This window comes from Drosophila eugracilis, unplaced genomic scaffold (genome assembly GCF_018153835.1).
Source record: "Drosophila eugracilis isolate 14026-0451.02 unplaced genomic scaffold, ASM1815383v1 contig_498, whole genome shotgun sequence".
Classification (NCBI taxonomy): Eukaryota; Metazoa; Arthropoda; class Insecta; order Diptera; family Drosophilidae; genus Drosophila; species Drosophila eugracilis.
Genome location: NW_024573369.1, coordinates 1786225 through 1810429, shown reverse-complemented (window position 1 = coordinate 1810429; position 24205 = coordinate 1786225). Strand labels below are relative to the sequence as shown.

The following is a 24205-nucleotide window of genomic DNA, read 5'->3' as shown; positions in this document are numbered from 1 at the left end:
TATCTTGCTTTTTAAATATGCTTTTAATAATATGGATTTATATTTTGTACATACATTTGGGATACAAAACAAACACTTCCCAATACTTGATGAATTCGGTTTGATCATAGAAAAAACAATGAGTACTTCATAATCTACGATTTCCTACTTAATGTAGCCCTGGTCGATGGCATGCTTGAAGATATCAGCCAAACGCTGTTGCTTGGCTGGCTCCTTGAACGGCGTGATGTTCCAGACGTCGGTGAGAATGGCGTTCTCCTTAATTCCATCCAGATCCGCCACTTCATCATCCTCAATCATGGTCATCGGCAGTGATTCAATACCCATTCCACAGCCAAAACGTCCGAAGTTCTTTAACTCCTCTTGCAATGATTCCCACGAGATGATTGCCTCTGCATTGCCACCCAGATCATGTATCAATTCCTGGGCACTCTCCAAGTAGGCACGCAGCAACTTATCGTAGTGCTGTTCCCTTAATTCCTGACTAGTGCATGAGTAGACAAAGAAGCTTAGGTCCAGGGCCAACGACGAGCACCTGGCCAACTGGAAATCAATGATGATAATATCCTCCGTTTGTCCTTGTTCATTGTATTTGGTCAGAAAGTTGGGTGTCCAACAATCGCCGTGTCCAAAGACAGTCAACTTGGAGCGTGTGGAAACCAGGTTAATCAGATCATCGAAGAGCGGCGGCTGCAGGAAATTTCCAGCTATTGTCTCGTATTTGCTATTCGGATAAATCTGTTTAATGGCATCCTTGGCGACATTCTCTGCAAGCAGAAGGAAACCGGTGTACCACTCACGGGTATGTTCACCGTAATAGGTTTCCTCAAGCGATCCTGCCGCTTTCTCAAAGTTCTCCTTATCCAAGGCATTGAAAGCCAAGGCCACGCCATGAAAACGACCCAAGCTACGCAATGTCTGAAGGGCATCCTCTAGAGAAATGTAGTCTTGGCTGGAAAGAGGAAAAGCTGGGCTTAGAGAGTGCTTATAGGTTTCGTGATTTTTATATTAACATGAATTTGCAAATTTATTAACTCTTAAGTAGTCATTGCAATACTTGATTTTAAGAATTATTAATTGATAAGACAATGCTTGCATGGAGCATTAGATTATATATTTACTTTGTCTATCAGTTAACAATCTTGTCCTTAGACAATGACATTTAAACGTAGTACAATAAACAGCAAATGTTTATTAATTTTAATATTTTTTTAGTGAGAAAAAAAGATCAGACATGAACCACAAAATTCATGTACATAAATAAGTAAAAGCAAAAATATAAGCAACTCACCGCACAGGTGCCCTATAGCCCCTCGGGCCCACATCCTCTAGAGCAATAAAATCATTAACTCCATCGCACAAACTAGCCAGGCAGCGTGGATACTCCACGAATGGCTTTTTAGGAGCCGGCTGCCTGGACTTCTGGAAGGCTTCAATAGCCGGTACAACTTTGGTATAGAAGTGAATCTCATTACGGAAGAATATCACCGAACGGAACAAACGCCTTCGATGAAGATTGTCGGGCATTGCCTTTACAATCACGCTGACCTCCAATTGCTCCTCATCCTGGCCTGCCGATTCCTTAACACCAAAAATAGTGATCCGAAAGACACGACTTAGATAGGCATCACCCTTTTTGCCACTTGGTCCAAATTTGTAAGATGTATGCTTGGTGCCTCCAGCATTCCGGATAATCTCGTCCAGCGTGGCCTCCGAGAATTTGGCCGAAATGTCCGCGAAACTAGGAAAGGTGCTCATCGTCGCGGTGGCGTTCAAATTATGTCTGTTGCTCCCAGAGATCACGATCTGCTATTTGTAACGAATTAAACTATTTCAGCTGAGCGATAACACGGCGTAATCGAAAGAAAAAAAAAACAAAAATAGAAAGAAACAAATGTTAGGTAGAAAACTTTCCATAGAACTATATTTGAATACCCTTGCAAAATATATAATCTTGAATAAGATTGAATACGAATTGTATTAACAAAGATACATTGCTTGTTTAAATTTATACTTCTAATCGAAACTATGGGATAACGACGTTTAATCGTTAGGATTTATAACATTACTAAATTAAAAATACATTATCAATGTTTACTATTAGAAGTAAATCAGGAAACAAATATTATAATACCCTCTGCAAGGGTATAAAAACAAAAAGGTAGGACAGTTTGTTTACCGCGTTTTGTTTGGTACACGTCAGCCGCTGTCTCTGCCTCTGTCTCTGCCGCAGTCACTGTTGCTGCCAGCGTTTACCGGCCTTTTTTATATTCCACACAATGCGTGAGATTTTGGTGACGATTATAGCTTTGCCCTTTTGACCGCCACCTCGCCGCTTTTGATATTTCTGATATTTCAATTCAGAATCGCAAAAAGGTAATAAATTGAATTATAAATTAAAAATGTTCTAAAACGCTCGCCAATTGCTTTGTAGCTCAACTCACACAAACAAGCAAGTGTTTTGAATGTCACCGAAGGAGTGGTTAGAGATGTGTAAGCTTGTGCTTAACAGGTTAATTAGCCATTATTGGTTTATAAACTGTTTCCAGCTTGTTTAAAACCAGATATTGCAGTAATTAACACAAAATAATCATCTTTTATTATCTAAATTTAGAAAATGGGGGAGTAATTAAACTTTGAAATTTAATACAAATGCTAATTAGTTTTAAAATTTTTAAATTTAGATGATTTGATATGATACATTTTTGGGCGGGACGAGGATAGGCCAATTAGTTAATGGTATTGATTAAATAGTTAGCTTTTAGCTTTGGCCATTTAAATGTCCATCTTTAGTTTCTGGTTATCCCATCCCTAAACATCTGACTGCACCAGCGACTAAGTGTTGGACACCGTCACTTTGCCGTGTTGTAAAACGTTGGCAGATTGCACGTGTGCCGCTTTGGCACTTGAATTTGTTATTTTTATTTCACTTTCAAATATTTCGGAGCAATGACGGCCGTAGAGCCAGCAACGAAGAAGAAGCGCATCTCGAAGAAGAACAAATCGGCATGGCGCAAGACAGATATTCAAGATGTGGAGCAGTTTCTCGAAGATCAGCGCCAGGAGGAGCGTATTGGGTATGTAAACGGGTAAACAAATGTGGAAATCCATCGTTCAATTTGATATTATTTCCATTACAGAACATTCACGGATAAGCAGGATGAAGATCTCTTCGTCGTGGACTCTAGCCCTCAAAAATCCAAGGCTACCGTTCTGAGCGTAAAGCAAAAGCGGAAGCTGAATGCGCAGAAACCCATGCGTAGCCATCAGGCATTGGAGAACACATCCAGGGTCCAAGATCCAATTGCCAAGCGGTAGGCGATTCGTGTGTCCATCTACTGGCAGAATATCATCATGAATCTTTCTATTCCATAGCAACCATGTGCGCCAAAAGAAGAACGGCCGCAACATCGAGCTGGAGGTCTGTAATCCCACCAAACCGCGCCATCGTCAGGCCAACAGCGATCGTTCCAAGTACTACGAAAAGCTGGAGCAGCGTCTGACCGACAAGAAAAACAAGAAGCTAGCCATCGAAAAAGATATCTGGGAGGAGGTTGATTTCCGTGACGCAGTTCCTGGATTGAAGGATGAAAAAGGTTGGATAAGTCGCGATTTGGCATTGCACACAGTAGCAAATATTGGCAAAAAGGTGGTAAAAACGCATGCCAGTCTGCACCACAAAACCACCAAAGCAAAGTAAGCTCACATTCTAGAGATTTCATTTGTTCGGCATTAAGGCTATTATTAATTTCACCTTGTTCCTTTAGGAAGTTTGAGCTTCCGCATCCTGGTATGAGCTATAATCCCGCGCCGGAGGATCACCAGGATCTGATATCGAAGGTTGTGGAGCGCGAGGAGGGCATCATCAAGAAGGAGCAGCACCTGAAGCGCGTCACCACCAGCATGTTCTCCAAGGTGACACCCGAGGAAAGAGATCGTCGCCGCCTGCAGGAAATGAGTCAGGGAATCGACGAGGAGGAAGGCGAACAGGATGAGGCAAACCAGACAAAAGGAGATAAAGAAGAAGAGGATAAGCCCTACCACACGATCAATGCTCCTGTGGAGAACAAGAAGAAGAGCAAACAAGCCCGCCGCAAGGAGCTTAAGCAAAAGGAACTGGCACGCCAAACAGAGCTAAAGAGGAAACTCAAGCAACAGACTGCTGATCTGATACGGTAAGAATATCATAAAACTAGATCACAGAGGCTCGGATTTCTAATCCGTAATTTGTTTTCCCCTGTAGTATCAAATCCATTCGCCACGAGCTCGACGACGAGGAGGAGGATCTTAATGAGTTGAAGAAGCGGCGCAAGCAACGCGCCGAGAAGGCCAAGTTTGAGCCAAAACGGCTGGGGCAGCATAAGTTCCAAGAGCCAGACCTCGATGTAAACCTGCCAGAAGATGTGGCTGGCAATTTGCGCAACGTGAAGACAGAGAGCAGTTTGTTGAAGGATCGTTTCCACACGCTCCAACGGAACAATATGCTGCCTACTACGAAGCTGGTTAACCGCAAGAAGGCTAAGGTCAAGCGCTTTGAGCGCAGCAGCCACAAGGAGCCGGGTGTCAGCTATCAGGACCTCAAGGATCGGCGCAAAGCGGCCGCCAATGCAGCCAAAGCGGCAGCCGATATCAAGATATAGGTTCAGTTATTAGGTTTCTTTATTTTTAACGGAGCTTACAAAAATATGTACTTTTCTATAGCATTAAAATCCACATTCTTCTTTCCCCCAAAAAACAAATGTGGTTTCTAGATCAGGGACTTGCCCTGACCGCGTTTCAGTTTTGGATTATTCTTCTTTTTCTTTTTGGATTGTGGTGCGGCTAGATCCCGATCCTCGGGCATCTCGATTGGTCCGTCTAGTCGCTTAACGCCACTAAAGAGAAAGAGACAGCAGATGGGAGTTAACTATGTTTCCGATATTTTATGGTGGTAAAACGCACTGCATCTGCGCACCTACCTCTTGACGGAAAGCAGCCCGCTGCCACCGCCTGTTCCATTGGTCTCCAACGCCTTTGACCAGTCCTCCTCGCTGCCCTTGATCTGGAACTCGTCCAGCTGCTCGGCCTTTAGCCGCTTCAGCTCCTTGCGCTGCTGCTTACTCAGCTTCTGGGCGGTTTGATCTAATTCCTTGTCCAGCGAAAGGCTAAGCGGTTGAAGTTCCTCGCCCTTAGGCAGATCCGCTTCCTTTAGCATTCCACCTTCAATATGTTCTTCTATAACTGTTCGGAAGCATTGATTGCACCGTTTCATGGCATCAAAGAATTTTGCTAACAATTGATTTCCCGGCATATTGAGCTCCAGCCCTAAAGCATCTACTGTCTTGCCTTGGACGCCCAGAGCCAAAAGTATTCCTTGCTGTACAAGATCAAGCTGCAAGCCCTCAATCCTGCCCTGGAAATACAGCTGGGCAATATCTGTGAGCAGATCGATAATCAATCGGAATTCTGACTGCTGACGGGCATAGCTCTCTAAACGCTGTAGATCGTGTGGCAGGAAGAACACATCCAACATGGGTTTATCTAAAACATTCAGAGCACTGGTTTCCGTATCCACGGATTTGTTCTTTAGCAGAGCCAAACATAGCTTTGTCTCGAACTCCCGGAACGTCTTGCCCATTAACTTAAGAACTCTTCTTCGAAAATCTTGGTAATATAAGCCTAACCAGGGCGTAGTAGTGGGCGTGTGGAGCATTATACAACTATGTTCGGCGGTTAATTCATTGGATTTCTGGCTCAAATACACAGGTACAAATCCAGCACTCTTCCAGAACTTCAGCAGTTCGGAGGTGAGACCGTAGGATGTGCCGATATAGTCCACAGGCTCTGGGATCCTTTCATGAAGGCGCTGCAAGAGTGTCGGGATACGACTACGTGGACGGATCTGTTCCTTCAGTAGACTTAGTTCCTCCTCCTCTACCTCCTCGATACCTAGGCAAAATTTAGGGAGTTAAAGATGTCAAATGAAATTATTAAAGTATCCACCTTTGCTAGCATTCTTATTGATAGCTGGTCCATCCTCCAGATTTGTGTGCTTCCTCGCATAGTAATCCTTAAGCAGCTGAATCGCTCTCTTGCCATATCCCATCCTTTGATAGTTCGGATGTGTGGCCACTCTTACAATGCGCACGCCACACAACTTAGGAAAATCTCGATCTCCATACTGCTCTGCTATGTTCCACGGTATCAAATCGCCAGCCGCCTTCTTACCCCTGCCCAACGAATCGCTGATGCTCTGGGCAGAAATCTGACCCTCTAGAGCCACTTGAATAACAACCAAAATCTCTGGTAATGCATCCATTCGCTGAACTGGACCCAAAAGGCAGAAGAGATGGTGGGCCGGAGCATCGCTCATCATTTGCAGATCGTTGGGGGTGTTCTTGTAGTGCGAAGATACATAAATGGAGACCAGGCGATGTAAAAAGGCCTCCGCTGCCTTATGATACGAAAATAAAGCATCCCTGTCGACATAGTACAGTTCACAGGCATCCGGAGTTGGACATCCTGAGCTAATACTTGGCACTGTACTGGCATCCAGACACAACAGATTAATAAGCCACTTTTCTATATCATCATTCTCCTGGTAACGAATCGATTCCTCCAGTTTAAGTGGCGGCCTCGCATTGTTATCCTTCTGCAACTGGGATATGAGCTTCAAACTCAGGGATCTACCAGTGCCCTCATATCCATTGATCGTACTAGCCATGAATACCAGATAAGGACCGATCATTTTCTTTACCAACGGCAAAGGAATGGCAGCCGCTTCGTCGATCAACAGAAGATCAGCGGCATTTAGCAGATGCGTATCACTGGGAGCTATATATTGAATGGTCTGTCTACTGCTCCTCGTAATATTTATCCTTATAATGGCTTTTTTGTAGTCAGCATTGGTGGAACGTATAATCGTATAATCCGCATGCTCTTGGTATTCCAAGGCATCGAAGCCCTTAAGGACAAATTCAAATAGTGTGATCAAGTTTTCCGGATGCGGTGAGGTCACATATACGTTCACATAGCCAAAGGCCACAGCGGCGGCTATCGAAAGACCTAGTGCAGCAGATTTACCACGTCCACGAGCCGCTGTCAAAGACATGGGCGGTTTTAATTGCTTATCAACTAGCGCTTCAATAAACTGCGCAACGGCATTGGCCTGATCATATGTCTTGCAGAGATTAACTAGAGCTCCGGCTGGCTGTACATTTAATAGGCTTTCCTTAAGTTCCTTCAGGCTTTCTTCGTTGGGCGATTTTCCAGCGCCGGCGGGCTGAAGAGTTCCAAAAATTGTAATTAACACGGATAAAAGCATATCAAACTCAAGCTTACATTCACTGGCTCCACATTGATGGTTTTGGAGCTGAGGGGCAGCACTGTAAGGTCGTCATTGACTACTAAACAACGCTTACAATCAGCTAGTGAGAGAATCAAACGTTCGTTAAACCGGCAGGTCACTGTCTGATGGGCTTCCGTGCGAAAACGTTTGTGCACATCCATGCTCATGGTGTACAGCTGCTTTAGGGACTGCATCGTTTTCAGCAGCAGGATTATCAAACCACCGCCCTCGACTGTTTCAACAGTTCGAGCTAGAAGATTTGGCGTTAGGGCCTCAAAATCCTGCAACACACAAACGCCGTAGGTTCGTCCAAGGACAGCATGTGTCTCAGAGTAGTATCTGCCATGTATGGTGGTAGCCACTCGGAAGGAATCAAACAAATCCGCCTCGTTTACATCCACTTTTCCCACGGCGATCTTTTTTGCTCGCTTTTTGCCATGACTAAGTTGAAGTTAAACTTTACTTTAAGAACTTTAGAATATTAATATTTAACCCACTTAGATATAGCCTCATCCTTGTTCTTGTAGCACCAGAGAACTGTGGGTCGCGCCTTGACTGTCGACTTGGTCAGTATGTCGTAGAGGATAGGAACCTGGTCGCGCGCCTTGTCACCAATCACGATGAACATGGTCCGGTGGCCCAGCTTGACTCCATTCTCGATCATAACACGTATCCGGTTGTCTATTTTCTTTTTCACCATTCTGCCGGAGGTTTTTGTTGCACTTTTCACTTAAAAACTTCAATTTTCCGAAGTAAATAATAGAAAACGGCAATACCGTTTAAATAAATGCACGTGTGCGGCTTAGAGATGGTTTATCAGGCGATAGTTGCGATTTATATACATTGAATCTGTCGATGGCTCTATCGATGGATTTTAAATAATATCTTAAACACCAAATAAAACAAACAAAATAAATTAAAAGTAAACTAATTTATTTAATAATATAAAATTAAATTCGACGAAAATCACAAGCAATAAATAAAAACATGATATTCGTAAGCTAATGCATTGAATTAACTTAATGAAACCTGCACTAGATATATGGTGGGTTGTGTCTTGGCTAGGTATAGCTTCCATTCAAAATTTTAATGGATCCATGTTGAAAAAGACTTTAATGATATTATATTCTTTTAATTTATATAATTTTGAAAGTTTAAATGGTGTATGATCTTTTCTTTCATTAATGAAACCTCTATCAAATTAATAAATTATTAATTTTGAGTTAACTTGTAATAAACTCGGGCCAATATATACCATTCGCATATCAAATCGCAACTTTTTAGCCATCAAAGTTTCGGATATCAACGCGTTTAAAAAGACAGACAAACAAACGAACGGACGGACGTACAACGCTAAGTAATAATAGCTACTTAACAATAAGATCGTTTCTTAAAATTAATAAATCATGGGCATACATACAAATATAATATATAGAAATTAAAAAAGCACTTACCTTATTACTGATTTGAATAGAGTTGACTCTTCATATTAAAGCTGAATTGTAAACTGTTCTTCTTCCTTTCCAGTTTTTCCATAATTCACTTTTATTTACACTTGATTCGACGAAGCGAATTAAGATTGAAAAATTAAGGAATAGACTTGTACAATAAATACACAGTTCATTTGGTTTTTAATAATTCGCCCAAAAATATTGGCTTTTATTCAAACAAATATATTAATTTTTAACAATATTCCCCATCAGGGGTACACAGTTATAGAAACTAGCCAATTGAGATTATTTTATAATTGTAAACAATTTTAAATTTCTTTACTTCTGGCAAAATATCAAGATATTTATATTTAAAATCTTAACGTGAAGTTAAAAATAAAGATTAAAGGCAAGTTTACCTGTTTACAATTACATGTTTAAACTTATAAAGGCATATCAGGGTTAGTAAACAATTTTCTTTAAGGTACAAGTAAAACATAATCTATTTACTATATTAAACAGCAAAATTCGGCAAAGTAATCTTATTTTTTCGCTCGGAATCTTTACACATTCACTATCCTTTGTTTTGGTGTTTGCTGAAAAAAAAGAGATTCATATTAATATAATATTTAAAATAAATTGTTGAAGCTAATATATGTATGAAGGTAATACTATCCCATTAGAAAAACAACTTGAAAATAGTTTCATTATGTTAACTTTTAAAGTTTTAGAAGGGAACTTCCTCTTTATAATTCTTATTAGGTGACACGAATGGATGAGGAGGGTATTTCTAATAAGATTTTAATGTAACTGAAGTCATATCTGATTAACACTTGTCCTAAGATCACATTGAATCTTGAAATTCGTTTGGATGACGTGGCCTTAAAAATTCACTACATTGCTGTTTACTCATAAAAATACTTATTTGAACTGTTATAAATAACATTAGAATCGTTACTGGGTGTCACTAAACTGCTGCCAACTTACCGGCAATTCATCCGCTTCCTGCAGTTGTGTGAGTTCCCTGAAACTCCGACTATCGACGCTCCCGGTGCAGTTTCTTGTTCCTCTTCGATCTCTTCTTTCACTAGGACACCTTTATGTATTATTTTTCACGTCACGGATGTTTAATTTTTATTTAATTTAATTTATTTCTTTAATTTTGAAGAGCTCACAGAATTCGCGCGCGTCATTGTAAATAAGCGATGGGAACTGAGGCGATAGTCCCACATCGATACTCAAGAAAAGCACTCGATAGTAAGCGATAGTATACGATATTAGAAGATAGTATGCAATAGTATACAAAAGCGATACATCGATTAGACAACGCAGAAAGCGATAGTGCAATATCGACACGTGAACATATATCGATATCGGATGTATATCCAACTATGATATACTACCGCCCTATATCGATATTCCACTATAGCTTTCTGATATGTCCAATCGATATATCGTTATTGGATACTATCATCGACTATCGCATACTATCTTCTAATATCGAGTATATATCGATGTCGGATTATCGTATCAGTTCCCATCGCTTGTTTACAATGACGCGCGAATTCTGTGAACTCTTCAAAATTAAAGAACTAAATTAAATTAAGTAAAAATTAAACATCCGCGACGTGAAAAATAATACATAAAGATGTCCTCGTGGGAGAAGGGATCGAAAAGGAACAAGAATTATTATATTCTTTTAATTTTTATAATTTTGAAAGTTTAAATGGTGTATGATCTTTTCTTTCATTAATAACCTCTATCAAATTAATAAATTATTAATTTTGAGTTAACTTGTAATAGAACTCGAGCCAATATATACCACTCGCATATCAAATCGCAACTTTTTAGCCATTATAGTTCCGGATATCAACGCGTTTAAAAAGACTGACAAACAAACGAACGGACGGACGTACAACGCTAAGTAATAATAGCTACTTAACAATAAGATCGTTTCTTAAAATTAATAAATCATGTGCATATATACAAATATAATATATAGAAATTAAAAAAGCACTTACCTTATTACTGATTTGAATAGAGTTGACTCTTCATATTAAAGCTGAATTGTAAACTGTTCTTCTTCCTTTCCAGTTTTTCCATAATTCACTTTTATTTACACTTGATTCGACGAAGCGAATTAAGATTGAAAAATTAAGGAATAGACTTGTACAATAAATACACAGTTCATTTCGTTTTTAATAATTAGCCCAAAAATATTGGCTTTTATTCAAACAAATATATCAATTTTTAACAATATTCCTTATCAGGGAACACAGTTATAGAAACTAGCCAATTAAGATTATTTTATAATTGTAAACAATTTTAAATTTCTTTACTTCTGGCAAAATATCAAGATATTTATATTTAAAATCTTAACGTGAAGTTACAAATAAAAATTAAAGGCAAGTTTACCTGTTTACAATTACATGTTTAAACTTATAAAGGCATATCAGGGTTAGTAAACAATTTTCTTTAAGGTACAAGTAAAACATAATCTATTTACTATATTAAACAGCAAAATTCGGCAAAGTAATCTTATTTCTTTCGCTCGGAATCTTTACACATTCACTATCCTTTGTTTTGGTGTTTGCTGAAAAAAAAGAGATTCATATTAATATAATATTTAAAATAAATTGTTGAAGCTAATATATGTACATAGGTATTTATGTGATTCTAGTAACAAGAAGGTAATACTATCCCATTAGAAAAACAACTTGAAAATAGTTTCATTATGTTAACTTTTAAAGTTTTAGAAGGGAACTTCCTCTTTATAATTCTTATTAGGTGACACGAATGGATGAGGAGGGTATTTCTAATAAGATTTTAATGTAACTGAAGTCATATCTGATTAACACTTGTCCTAAGATCACATTGAATCTTGAAATTCGTTTGGATGACGTGGCCTTAAAAATTCACTACATTGCTGTTTACTCATAAAAATACTTATTTGAACTGTTATAAATAACATTAGAATCGTTACTGGGTGTCACTAAACTGCTGCCAACTTACCGGCAATTCATCCGCTTCCTGCAGTTGTGTGAGTTCCCTGAAACTCCGACTATCGACGCTCCCGGTGCAGTTTCTTGTTCCTCTTCGATCTCTTCTTTCACTAGGACACCTTTATGTATTATTTTTCACGTCACGGATGTTTAATTTTTATTTAATTTAATTTATTTCTTTAATTTTGAAGAGCTCACAGAATTCGCGCGCGTCATTGTAAATAAGCGATGGGAACTGAGGCGATAGTCCCACATCGATACTCAAGAAAAGCACTCGATAGTAAGCGATAGTATACGATATTAGAAGATAGTATGCAATAGTATACAAAAAGCGATACATCGATTAGACAACGCAGAAAGCGATAGTGCAATATCGACACGTGAACATATATCGATATCGGATGTATATCCAACTATGATATACTACCGCCCTATATCGATATTCCACTATAGCTTTCTGATATGTCCAATCGATATATCGTTATTGGATACTATCATCGACTATCGCATACTATCTTCTAATATCGAGTATATATCGATGTCGGATTATCGTATCAGTTCCCATCGCTTGTTTACAATGACGCGCGAATTCTGTGAACTCTTCAAAATTAAAGAACTAAATTAAATTAAGTAAAAATTAAACATCCGCGACGTGAAAATAATACATAAAGATGTCCTCGTGGGAGAAGGGATCGAAAAGGAACAAGAATTATTATATTCTTTTAATTTTTATAATTTTGAAAGTTTAAATGGTGTATGATCTTTTCTTTCATTAATAACCTCTATCAAATTAATAAATTATTAATTTTGAGTTAACTTGTAATAGAACTCGAGCCAATATATACCACTCGCATATCAAATCGCAACTTTTTAGCCATTATAGTTCCGGATATCAACGCGTTTAAAAAGACTGACAAACAAACGAACGGACGGACGTACAACGCTAAGTAATAATAGCTACTTAACAATAAGATCGTTTCTTAAAATTAATAAATCATGTGCATATATACAAATATAATATATAGAAATTAAAAAAGCACTTACCTTATTACTGATTTGAATAGAGTTGACTCTTCATATTAAAGCTGAATTGTAAACTGTTCTTCTTCCTTTCCAGTTTTTCCATAATTCACTTTTATTTACACTTGATTCGACGAAGCGAATTAAGATTGAAAAATTAAGGAATAGACTTGTACAATAAATACACAGTTCATTTCGTTTTTAATAATTAGCCCAAAAATATTGGCTTTTATTCAAACAAATATATCAATTTTTAACAATATTCCTTATCAGGGAACACAGTTATAGAAACTAGCCAATTAAGATTATTTTATAATTGTAAACAATTTTAAATTTCTTTACTTCTGGCAAAATATCAAGATATTTATATTTAAAATCTTAACGTGAAGTTACAAATAAAAATTAAAGGCAAGTTTACCTGTTTACAATTACATGTTTAAACTTATAAAGGCATATCAGGGTTAGTAAACAATTTTCTTTAAGGTACAAGTAAAACATAATCTATTTACTATATTAAACAGCAAAATTCGGCAAAGTAATCTTATTTCTTTCGCTCGGAATCTTTACACATTCACTATCCTTTGTTTTGGTGTTTGCTGAAAAAAAGAGATTCATATTAATATAATATTTAAAATAAATTGTTGAAGCTAATATATGTACATAGGTATTTATGTGATTCTAGTAACAAGAAGGTAATACTATCCCATTAGAAAAACAACTTGAAAATAGTTTCATTATGTTAACTTTTAAAGTTTTAGAAGGGAACTTCCTCTTTATAATTCTTATTAGGTGACACGAATGGATGAGGAGGGTATTTCTAATAAGATTTTAATGTAACTGAAGTCATATCTGATTAACACTTGTCCTAAGATCACATTGAATCTTGAAATTCGTTTGGATGACGTGGCCTTAAAAATTCACTACATTGCTGTTTACTCATAAAAATACTTATTTGAACTGTTATAAATAACATTAGAATCGTTACTGGGTGTCACTAAACTGCTGCCAACTTACCGGCAATTCATCCGCTTCCTGCAGTTGTGTGAGTTCCCTGAAACTCCGACTATCGACGCTCCCGGTGCAGTTTCTTGTTCCTCTTCGATCTCTTCTTTCACTAGGACACCTTTATGTATTATTTTTCACGTCACGGATGTTTAATTTTTATTTAATTTAATTTATTTCTTTAATTTTGAAGAGCTCACAGAATTCGCGCGCGTCATTGTAAATAAGCGATGGGAACTGAGGCGATAGTCCCACATCGATACTCAAGAAAAGCACTCGATAGTAAGCGATAGTATACGATATTAGAAGATAGTATGCAATAGTATACAAAAGCGATACATCGATTAGACAACGCAGAAAGCGATAGTGCAATATCGACACGTGAACATATATCGATATCGGATGTATATCCAACTATGATATACTACCGCCCTATATCGATATTCCACTATAGCTTTCTGATATGTCCAATCGATATATCGTTATTGGATACTATCATCGACTATCGCATACTATCTTCTAATATCGAGTATATATCGATGTCGGATTATCGTATCAGTTCCCATCGCTTGTTTACAATGACGCGCGAATTCTGTGAACTCTTCAAAATTAAAGAAATAAATTAAATTAAGTAAAAATTAAACATCCGCGACGAGAAAAATAATACATAAAGATGTCCTCGTGGAAGAAGGGATCGAAAAGGAACAAGAATTATTATATTCTTTTAATTTTTATAATTTTGAAAGTTTAAATGGTGTATGATCTTTTCTTTCATTAATAACCTCTATCAAATTAATAAATTATTAATTTTGAGTTAACTTGTAATAGAACTCGAGCCAATATATACCACTCGCATATCAAATCGCAACTTTTTAGCCATTATAGTTCCGGATATCAACGCGTTTAAAAAGACTGACAAACAAACGAACGGACGGACGTACAACGCTAAGTAATAATAGCTACTTAACAATAAGATCGTTTCTTAAAATTAATAAATCATGTGCATATATACAAATATAATATATAGAAATTAAAAAAGCACTTACCTTATTACTGATTTGAATAGAGTTGACTCTTCATATTAAAGCTGAATTGTAAACTGTTCTTCTTCCTTTCCAGTTTTTCCATAATTCACTTTTATTTACACTTGATTCGACGAAGCGAATTAAGATTGAAAAATTAAGGAATAGACTTGTACAATAAATACACAGTTCATTTCGTTTTTAATAATTAGCCCAAAAATATTGGCTTTTATTCAAACAAATATATCAATTTTTAACAATATTCCTTATCAGGGAACACAGTTATAGAAACTAGCCAATTAAGATTATTTTATAATTGTAAACAATTTTAAATTTCTTTACTTCTGGCAAAATATCAAGATATTTATATTTAAAATCTTAACGTGAAGTTAAAAATAAAGATTAAAGGCAAGTTTACCTGTTTACAATTACATGTTTAAACTTATAAAGGCATATCAGGGTTAGTAAACAATTTTCTTTAAGGTACAAGTAAAACATAATCTATTTACTATATTAAACAGCAAAATTCGGCAAAGTAATCTTATTTCTTTCGCTCGGAATCTTTACACATTCACTATCCTTTGTTTTGGTGTTTGCTGAAAAAAAAAGAGATTCATATTAATATAATATTTAAAATAAATTGTTGAAGCTAATATATGTACATAGGTATTTATGTGATTCTAGTAACAAGAAGGTAATACTATCCCATTAGAAAAACAACTTGAAAATAGTTTCATTATGTTAACTTTTAAAGTTTTAGAAGGGAACTTCCTCTTTATAATTCTTATTAGGTGACACGAATCGATGAGGAGGGTATTTCTAATAAGATTTTAATGTAACTGAAGTCATATCTGATTAACACTTGTCCTAAGATCACATTGAATCTTGAAATTCGTTTGGATGACGTGGCCTTAAAAATTCACTACATTGCTGTTTACTCATAAAAATACTTATTTGAACTGTTATAAATAACATTAGAATCGTTACTGGGTGTCACTAAACTGCTGCCAACTTACCGGCAATTCATCCGCTTCCTGCAGTTGTGTGAGTTCCCTGAAACTCCGACTATCGACGCTCCCGGTGCAGTTTCTTGTTCCTCTTCAATCTCTTCTTTCACTAGGACACCTTTATGTATTATTTTTCACGTCGCGGATGTTTAATTTTTATTTAATTTAATTTATTTCTTTAATTTTGAAGAGCTCACAGAATTCGCGCGCGTCATTGTAAACAAGCGATGGGAACTGAGACGATAATCCGACATCGATATTCAAGAACAATACTCGATATTAGAAGATAGTATGCGATAGTCGATGATAGTGTCCAATAACGATATATCGATTGAACATATCAGAAAGCTATAGTGGATTATCGATATGTGAACATCTATCGTTATTGGGCGATGGTATATCATGGTTGGATATAATCCGATATCGATATATGTTCACGTGTCGATATTGCTCTATCGCTTTCTGAGTTGTCTAATCGATGTATCGCTTTTGTATACTATTGCAGACTATCTTCTAATATCGTATACTATCGCTTACTATCGAGTGCTTTTCTTGAGTATCGATGTGGGACTATCGCCTCAGTTCCCATCGCTTATTTACAATGACGCGCGCGAATTCTGTGAGCTCTTCAAAATTAAAGAAATAAATTAAATTAAATAAAAATTAAACATCCGCGACGTGAAAAATAATACATAAAGGTGTCCTAGTGAAAGAAGAGATTGAAGAGGAACAAGAAACTGCACCGGGAGCGTCGATAGTCGGAGTTTCAGGGAACTCACACAACTGCAGGAAGCGGATGAATTGCCGGTAAGTTGGCAGCAGTTTAGTGACACCCAGTAACGATTCTAATGTTATTTATAACAGTTCAAATAAGTATTTTTATGAGTAAACAGCAATGTAGTGAATTTTTAAGGCCACGTCATCCAAACGAATTTCAAGATTCAATGTGATCTTAGGACAAGTGTTAATCAGATATGACTTCAGTTACATTAAAATCTTATTAGAAATACCCTCCTCATCGATTCGTGTCACCTAATAAGAATTATAAAGAGGAAGTTCCCTTCTAAAACTTTAAAAGTTAACATAATGAAACTATTTTCAAGTTGTTTTTCTAATGGGATAGTATTACCTTCTTGTTACTAGAATCACATAAATACCTATGTACATATATTAGCTTCAACAATTTATTTTAAATATTATATTAATATGAATCTCTTTTTTTTCAGCAAACACCAAAACAAAGGATAGTGAATGTGTAAAGATTCCGAGCGAAAGAAATAAGATTACTTTGCCGAATTTTGCTGTTTAATATAGTAAATAGATTATGTTTTACTTGTACCTTAAAGAAAATTGTTTACTAACCCTGATATGCCTTTATAAGTTTAAACATGTAATTGTAAACAGGTAAACTTGCCTTTAATCTTTATTTTTAACTTCACGTTAAGATTTTAAATATAAATATCTTGATATTTTGCCAGAAGTAAAGAAATTTAAAATTGTTTACAATTATAAAATAATCTTAATTGGCTAGTTTCTATAACTGTGTTCCCTGATAAGGAATATTGTTAAAAATTAATATATTTGTTTGAATAAAAGCCAATATTTTTGGGCTAATTATTAAAAACCAAATGAACTGTGTATTTATTGTACAAGTCTATTCCTTAATTTTTCAATCTTAATTCGCTTCGTCGAATCAAGTGTAAATAAAAGTGAATTATGGAAAAACTGGAAAGGAAGAAGAACAGTTTACAATCCAGATAAAATATGAAGAGTCAACTCTATTCAAATCATCAGTAATAAGGTAAGTGCTTTTTTAATTTCTATATATATTATATACATATATGTACATGATTTATTATTATTAAGAAAAGTTCTTAGTATTAAGTAGCCAGTACTACCTATCATTGTACGACCGCTGTGATCTCGGGAGGTTATAGGGCATATTATGTAGTAAGGTATACGATACTATAAAATTTTAAATCATACAAATTTAAAAAGAATAAATTATTCCATTGTATTTTTACATGGATCCGTTAAATTTTGAATGGAAGCTATACCTAGCCAAGACACAACTCATCAAATATTTAATTTAGTTTTCATTTAGATAATTAGCCTTGGCCCGGCTTACAATTTGAATTTTTTTAGTTATTGCTAGTTAATAGTATTTAAATGTGTTAATAAGATGGAGAAATACAATTTTCATTTAATTTATTTGTTTCTTAATAGTTTATTTAAAATCTATCGATATAGCCATGGACAGGTTCAAAGTATATAATTGTATTGTAGAATATCGATGTGTGATAATCGCTTAAGAACCATCTCCAATTCAAATTGACGCGCACGTTTTTTTGAGTTCTTAAAAACCTAAGAAAACAAACAAATTTGTAAGAAATAGTACATTAAGATGTCATCGTGGAAGAAGGCATCAAAAAGTAACCAGAAGGTGCACCGGGAGCGGCACCAGCCGGAGTCGCGGCAGCACTTGGGATTTCTGGAGAAGAAGAAGGACTACAAGAAGCGTGCCATCGATGCCCAAAAGAAACAAAAGACGCTAAAGTTATTATATCGTCGTGCACAAAATAAAAATCCTGATGAGTTTTACCACCACATGATCAACTCCAAGTTGTCCAACGACGAGCATCGCGAGAATGATAAGAAGGATGAGCACACACCTGAGCAGCTGGCTCTAATGGAAACGCAAGACCTTAAGTATGTGGTCATGAAGCGCACAATTGAACGCAAGAAAATCGACCGTCTGAAGGTCACGATGGTGGATGTGGATGGGACTGCAGGAGCCAGCAATCAGCGGTTCACCTTCGACGAAGAGGGTCGAAGGCTGGCGGCCCCGCTGGGTGAACGACTGCAAGAAGCGGAGGAAAAGCCGGTAAGTGGACATTGTTTTAGTGTCACTCTGTTGTGATCCAATACTTTGTTATAATAGTATATGTAGGTGTTTTAAAGGGTGAGCAGCAATCAGATTTGTTTCCCAAATTGTATCCTATCATGATCATAGTCCTATTGGTGCTAAAAGACCCAAAACACCTACATACATTATTTTTAACAATTCTATTGAATATTTTATTAATTTGACTTTCCTTTTCAGCAAACACCCTTACCTCCAAACTCCGCCAAGCAGCAGCGCAAAAACGAGCTGAAGAAACGAGAACAGCGCGAAAAGGAGCTCGGCATCGTTCAGCAGAAGATTCAGCTGAAGAATGTACTCAAACAGCCGCGTCTTCTCAAGCCGAAGAAAATTAAACCCGGAACCAAGGATAGTGCGCCAGTTTACAAATTCCGTTACGAGCGGAAGAAATAAGACTATTTCGCTTTTTTAAGATCTTTAATATAGTAAAGCCATTAAGAATTACCTTGAACCTTGAAGTTTTGTATATCTAATAATATATAGCATGTACAAAATTAGCCTTAAAACTTCTTTTTTTTTTAACTTTTACGATAAAATGTTAAATGTAAATATTTTGATTTTGCCAAACGTAAAGTAACTTAAATGTTTACTGTTTTATTGGCTAAATTCTATAACTTTGTACTGCTTATAAGGAATATTCTTGAATAATATTCTATTTATATGAATAAAATCCAATACTTTTGGGCAACCTGTTAAAAATTAAATTAACTTTGTATTAATTGCACGAGTCTATTCATTAATTTTCCAATCTAACTGAATTCGCTTTGTCGGATCTAGTGTGTGAAAATGAAAGTGTAACATGAAAGGAGCTGAGATGATAGACATACCTATACTTGTTGGACGTCGGACTATCAGGATAAAGTCAAGAAGGACCAACAATCCGAACCTGCAGCAATAAGGTAGGTGCATATATGTAGATTACCAAAAACTATATTTAATTTTAATATAATAAGAAACGAGCTTAGTTCTAAGTAGCTAAGACAAGTGAAAGGAGTGCAGGGTTACACATACCAATTTTAACATTATTCATCTATAGATCCACTTGTATAGGTACGAGGGTACACACATTCTTCTTCGTTTTCCTAGGCCTTATTAATTTAATTATTTTTAAAATCAGTAAATATTTGCCAAGTTGGTTTAAATCTCAACTAAAATCTTTGCATGCTTCGTTAAAAGTTGAAACGTTTTTTAGACCTAGCCAAGGCACAGCTCAATGTATTTTTAGTGCAGGATTCGTTAAGTTCAGGACGCTTAGCGAGTACATTAACCAGGCGTATGCTTTTTACTTTTTGCTTGCCAATCCTGTCAAATAAAATATGTAAAATAAAATTGAATTGTTAAGATAATAAAACAAATTTTTAACAAGTATTTGATTTTAGGAAATATCTACTTAAATATTAAATATATAAAATAAATTGATATGAAAAATTAACATTTGTTGGTACTTTAAAGCATGTTTTTATTTTAAGAAGATTCCTAAAATATTAAAATTAAATCAATATTAAAAAACTTCAACTTTTTCCTTTCTAATTTTTCTTAGTTTTAAGATTAAAAAGTTCTTGATTTAAAGGTTGTGTTATATTTTTGAAACCATATGTTTGTTTTATTTGAAAAGGTTAGTTTAGCAAACCGGTTACACCTTTTTTTTGAATAGAAAACCGCAGGCGGCAGACAACAGGGCAAACATCCTTTCTTTTTTCCCTTTTTGGCTTTCCCTCGATAAAAACATATGACACCATTTTGATGAGTCGCGCATTTTGGCACGCCAAATTATGCATAAAATAGATGGTTGTGTTGACACTATCCACAACAATGGGTGGATGGGAGGTAGATGGTAGATGGTAAGGGTTTGCATGGGATTTGGATGGTAAGGGATCGTATCGGATCGGATCGGTGGTGTAGGGCTGACCTAATCGGACTTGTCACGAGTGCATCAAAACAAAAATCTCCGTTCTCGGTTCGGGGTTGAAAGTAAAGATGAACCCAAATGGTAACGCAAAACCTGCACAGATTTTTTAACTAGCATCAATTGGGTTTGTAATTTGAAACTTAACTGCCTGGCCCGAACGGCGAGGGGTGTTTCAGCAGAATGTGAATGGAAATGGGGAAATGGAAAATGTGATTGCGGTGGGCACATGTGTGTGACTGTTTTGAATGAATACAGCTAGGGGGTGGCAGAGAAGTTTTTTCCTCGTTTAAATATTTCTAAGGGGGGAGGGCAGGTCAAGGTTTTTGTGTGCTAAATATTAGTTGTCAAACAATAAGACTTACAAATTTCCAATGAAGTGTTTAGTTTTGCAAAGGTATAATTTATAAATGATTATGGATTGCATTTGTGGCTAATTTTGATTTTTTCTAAGATTTTTTTATATTGAGTGTAAAAGAATTTAAATGGTAACAAGCTGGGAAGGAAGATTAAGCTAGAATTCCACTAGAAATTTAAAGATTAATATGTAATATGAAGAAAGTAATAGTACACATTGCTGACTTTCTTTATAAAATAAGTATTTTTTTCATTACAAAAGATATAGCAATGAATCGAAGAGCTTTGTTTTATGATGTTTATATAGAAGAAGATTTGTCTTTCATTTGAATAATATATTATGTTAGTAAAGTCTATAATCCAAAAACTATATATTTTAATACCATTTTCCATTTTAATTATTTATTTATACTTATTCTAGTTTTCGATTTTTTAGCTATTTTCGAAATGTTTGGTTTTAATTCCTTTGCCAGACCTTCCTTTAAGACCTAAAATTCTGAAAGAAATATGTAAAAATTGCTTTGTTTCAAAACCTTTTAAAAGTGATTGATTCCAATGACTATTAAAGCATATTTAGTTAGCCATTATATATATATTATATATACTAGTTACATGATAAATCTATAACAACCAACACCAAGCCCATAGATCCCTCATAACTTCCCACGTTACCTTCCCAAAATCCTTATATAAGGATATATTCATAGCAACTCCCAAAGACAGGATTATACATTAATTGTAAGCTCGTTAAGTACCGTTGTGAGCGTAATTCTTTTTCAACGCACTTTTCCGCTTTAAAGGAAAAAGCAAAAACAAAAAAAAAAAAAAAAAAGTGAAAACCAAAAAGTGGGAAAACGGAAAGCGGAAAGCGATTCTCATGTCAAATGCACACGATTCACGCGTGTCGGGGGCGGCGAAGCGGTGAATTAAGATATTTACGCTAACAAAACCATCATTGATGGGAGGTTGGACCAGTTCCAGTGCCCACCTCTGGGGTCCTTTTCATCCCAGATGCATATATAGAGATAGGCAGGCGGATATCCAGAAATCCAGAACCTGGTCTTTGACATCTCCTCAGGAACACGCGTTCCGAGTTGTCAGGTTGCGCTTATCACGGCGGCCCAGTTGCTGAATTTTCGACTGGGCGTACTCCTTATCGGGGGTGTTGGCTTGGGTTTTTTGGATGGACGACTGGCGGGACACGTGCGGTCACGTGACCGGAGCTACAAACTTTTACACGTGCCTCAAGCCATGCCAGACCAGACCAGACCAAAAAAACCCCAGACACTAAGGTTGCACAGAGGAAAATTGTATAGCTATCTGCTATATACTCCTATATCCAAAGATCAGTAAAAGTATCTGCAAAAGTAACATTTTCTCACAGTGCTGCTTCCTTCCGGCGCGAAGTCTACGTTTCCGTTCAATGTCACGGTTATGAGGGCGGAATATGACTAGGTTTTGGCTATGGGCGTGGCACTTGCTTGGGAACATGATGAATAGGGAAAAGAGAAAAGGGAAAAGGGGTTCTCTTAGAGGCAGGCCGTAGATGTCATTTGCAAGCCAATTCCAGATTGATAAACAAATTAAGGGGATTTGACGCTGGTGGGCGAGTGGGTTGTCCAAATGGGCGTGGCTGGGAACTAAAGAATGCTGCGACCAGACAGCGATTGTTAAATGCTTAAAATCTGTTATTATTCAGATGTCAAATAAATTAGGGAAATTGTAAAGAAGTTGCTTTTGAATTTGGGAAAGTTTAAAATTCAAGCTTTATTTTTTAACAGATTCTTAGCTAATTTTGAATTTGCTTTACTAATATTTTCGTAACAAACTTAATTGGTCATGGGAAATGATCAACCCTTGCCTCGCCGACTTTTTCCCCTCACAAACTGTCTGTCATCATCGTTACAGTTATGATTTACCTGCCCATTTAGGCACCTTGTATGGCACACATCAAGCCAAAAGTATAAAAACGAAGCCCACCCTAAATGGAAACCCTAGCTGGGGACCGTAAAAAAGCGGGCACGCGTCCCTTACCCAACGATCCCTAACAATCGGAGGACAAAAAAAGAAACATACAGAGTTGAGTTGAGGACTCAAAACGAGCCCGAGAAAGACCTGGGCCATTAATATAAACGCCAACTGGCAAGTCAACAGGCGCACTAGACAAATCCCATAAGCAAATTCGGTTGACGCAGTTACCCGGAGTTTAACCACCCGGAGTGTCGGCACTCCGAGTCCTACTCGAATGTGAATCTGAATCTGAATCTGAATCCGAATCGGGATCTGAAGGGTTAACCCGCTGAAGTGCAACCCTGTAAGTCGTATGCGTACATCGACTTTTTATTGGGCGAGTTAACTTTGAAGTGTCGCTGTTTATGGAAGGATGAATGTCCTTGTCTGCTTTTTTTTATGGGACTGTCCTTCTAGCTGGTTTATAGATATATCTGGCTTGTTTTAGGCAGAGTATATAGCTAGGAGTTAGGGTTACTAGGAAGTTATGGGCTATGATTATTATTCAAAGGAAAATGGTAGTAGATCGCAAAGTAATTTCTAGTTTAAACCAACAGAAATATGAAAAACTATCTTCTCGTAAGCCTTTCCTTTATTACCCTAACCATTTAGCTATATTTATAAACCCCAATTTGGCCACCTTTTGTATAGGAAGTCTGTCCAAGCTTTCATCTATCCCTTCATCTGTCAGTCAGTTTGTTTCGAAATCGTGCGAGTGTGAGACTAACCCCTAAATTGACCTTTAAAACTCCCAAATGCGCAATTTATCATTTCCTCACCAGAAAACCCCTTTGCACACTTTCCAAAATTCCCACTGGGAGGGGGGTTCTTCCACCATCTATGTGGATGTGGATGAGGATTTTTGACAGGGCAGACGATGTCGACGAGTGCCATCAATCGTTTAGACCACGGCGCCGGTCGTCGTCGTCGTCGTTGGGCGTTGGGCGTTGGGCGATGGCGATGGCGATAGCGACAAATCTGATATAAGATTCGGAGTCGGAATCGTATGCGAATGCGGATGTTGATACGGATTCAGATGCGTCCCCAGTTGAGGATTATGTGCGTGTAAAGCGCACACCCACAAAAATTCGACCCTTTCCATTCTGAAAAGATCGCCCAACGCCTCAGATAAATGCACTTGGAAAACACTTAAAAAAGGTTGTAATGTTACTTCAAGGACTTAAGGCCTGGGAATTATG

The 24205-nt window shown here is 36.9% G+C and overlaps 4 protein-coding genes and 2 long non-coding RNA genes across 11 annotated transcripts; 3 read left to right on the top strand and 3 right to left on the bottom strand.

Moving 5' to 3' along the window:
- Positions 1-4: 4 nt before the first annotated feature.
- Positions 5-2463, bottom strand: LOC108118079. 2 transcript variants are annotated; one of them, XM_017230623.2, is made up of 4 exons: positions 2445-2463; positions 2180-2347; positions 1292-1837; positions 5-952 (listed from the first exon to the last, which is right to left on the bottom strand). In XM_017230623.2, the coding sequence occupies exons 3-4, from the start codon at positions 1756-1758 to the stop codon at positions 145-147; spliced, it is 1275 nt and encodes a 424-aa protein (XP_017086112.1). In that variant the 5' UTR covers positions 1759-1837; positions 2180-2347; positions 2445-2463; the 3' UTR covers positions 5-144. The 2 variants fall into 2 exon arrangements, with proteins under 2 accessions (XP_017086112.1, XP_017086111.1); XM_017230622.2 differs by having other exon boundaries at positions 2180-2446.
- Positions 2464-2834: 371 nt separating this feature from the next.
- Positions 2835-4735, top strand: LOC108118078 (ribosome biogenesis protein NOP53). Its single transcript, XM_017230621.2, has 5 exons — positions 2835-3077; positions 3141-3314; positions 3376-3696; positions 3768-4175; positions 4244-4735. Exons 1-5 carry the CDS (start codon positions 2950-2952, stop codon positions 4638-4640), a joined length of 1428 nt encoding a protein of 475 aa, XP_017086110.1. The 5' UTR covers positions 2835-2949; the 3' UTR covers positions 4641-4735.
- Positions 4642-8137, bottom strand: LOC108118076 (RNA cytidine acetyltransferase). Of its 2 annotated transcripts, none has more exons than XM_017230618.1 (5): positions 7825-8137; positions 7321-7768; positions 5983-7261; positions 4959-5928; positions 4642-4874 (listed from the first exon to the last, which is right to left on the bottom strand). In XM_017230618.1, the coding sequence occupies exons 1-5, from the start codon at positions 8025-8027 to the stop codon at positions 4748-4750; spliced, it is 3027 nt and encodes a 1008-aa protein (XP_017086107.1). In that variant the 5' UTR covers positions 8028-8137; the 3' UTR covers positions 4642-4747. The 2 variants fall into 2 exon arrangements, with proteins under 2 accessions (XP_017086107.1, XP_017086108.1); XM_017230619.1 differs by having other exon boundaries at positions 4826-4874; positions 4955-5928.
- Positions 8138-8950: 813 nt separating this feature from the next.
- LOC108117626 lies at positions 8951-16026 on the bottom strand. 4 transcript variants are annotated; one of them, XR_005993903.1, is made up of 5 exons: positions 15820-16026; positions 14828-15399; positions 12804-13375; positions 10779-11350; positions 8951-9353 (listed from the first exon to the last, which is right to left on the bottom strand). It is a non-coding gene; the product is annotated as an uncharacterized LOC108117626 (long non-coding RNA). The 4 variants fall into 4 exon arrangements; XR_005993904.1 differs by lacking the exons at positions 14828-15399; positions 15820-16026 and adding an exon at positions 13794-14015; XR_005993905.1 differs by lacking the exons at positions 12804-13375; positions 14828-15399; positions 15820-16026 and adding an exon at positions 11770-11991.
- Positions 16027-16410: 384 nt separating this feature from the next.
- On the top strand, positions 16411-17439 carry LOC108117627. Its single transcript, XR_001772902.1, has 2 exons — positions 16411-16617; positions 17037-17439. It is a non-coding gene; the product is annotated as an uncharacterized LOC108117627 (long non-coding RNA).
- Positions 17440-18103: 664 nt separating this feature from the next.
- Positions 18104-19187, top strand: LOC108117625 (probable U3 small nucleolar RNA-associated protein 11). Its single transcript, XM_017230155.2, has 2 exons — positions 18104-18694; positions 18914-19187. The coding sequence occupies exons 1-2, from the start codon at positions 18215-18217 to the stop codon at positions 19124-19126; spliced, it is 693 nt and encodes a 230-aa protein (XP_017085644.1). The 5' UTR covers positions 18104-18214; the 3' UTR covers positions 19127-19187.
- The last annotated feature ends 5018 nt before the right edge of the window (positions 19188-24205 follow it).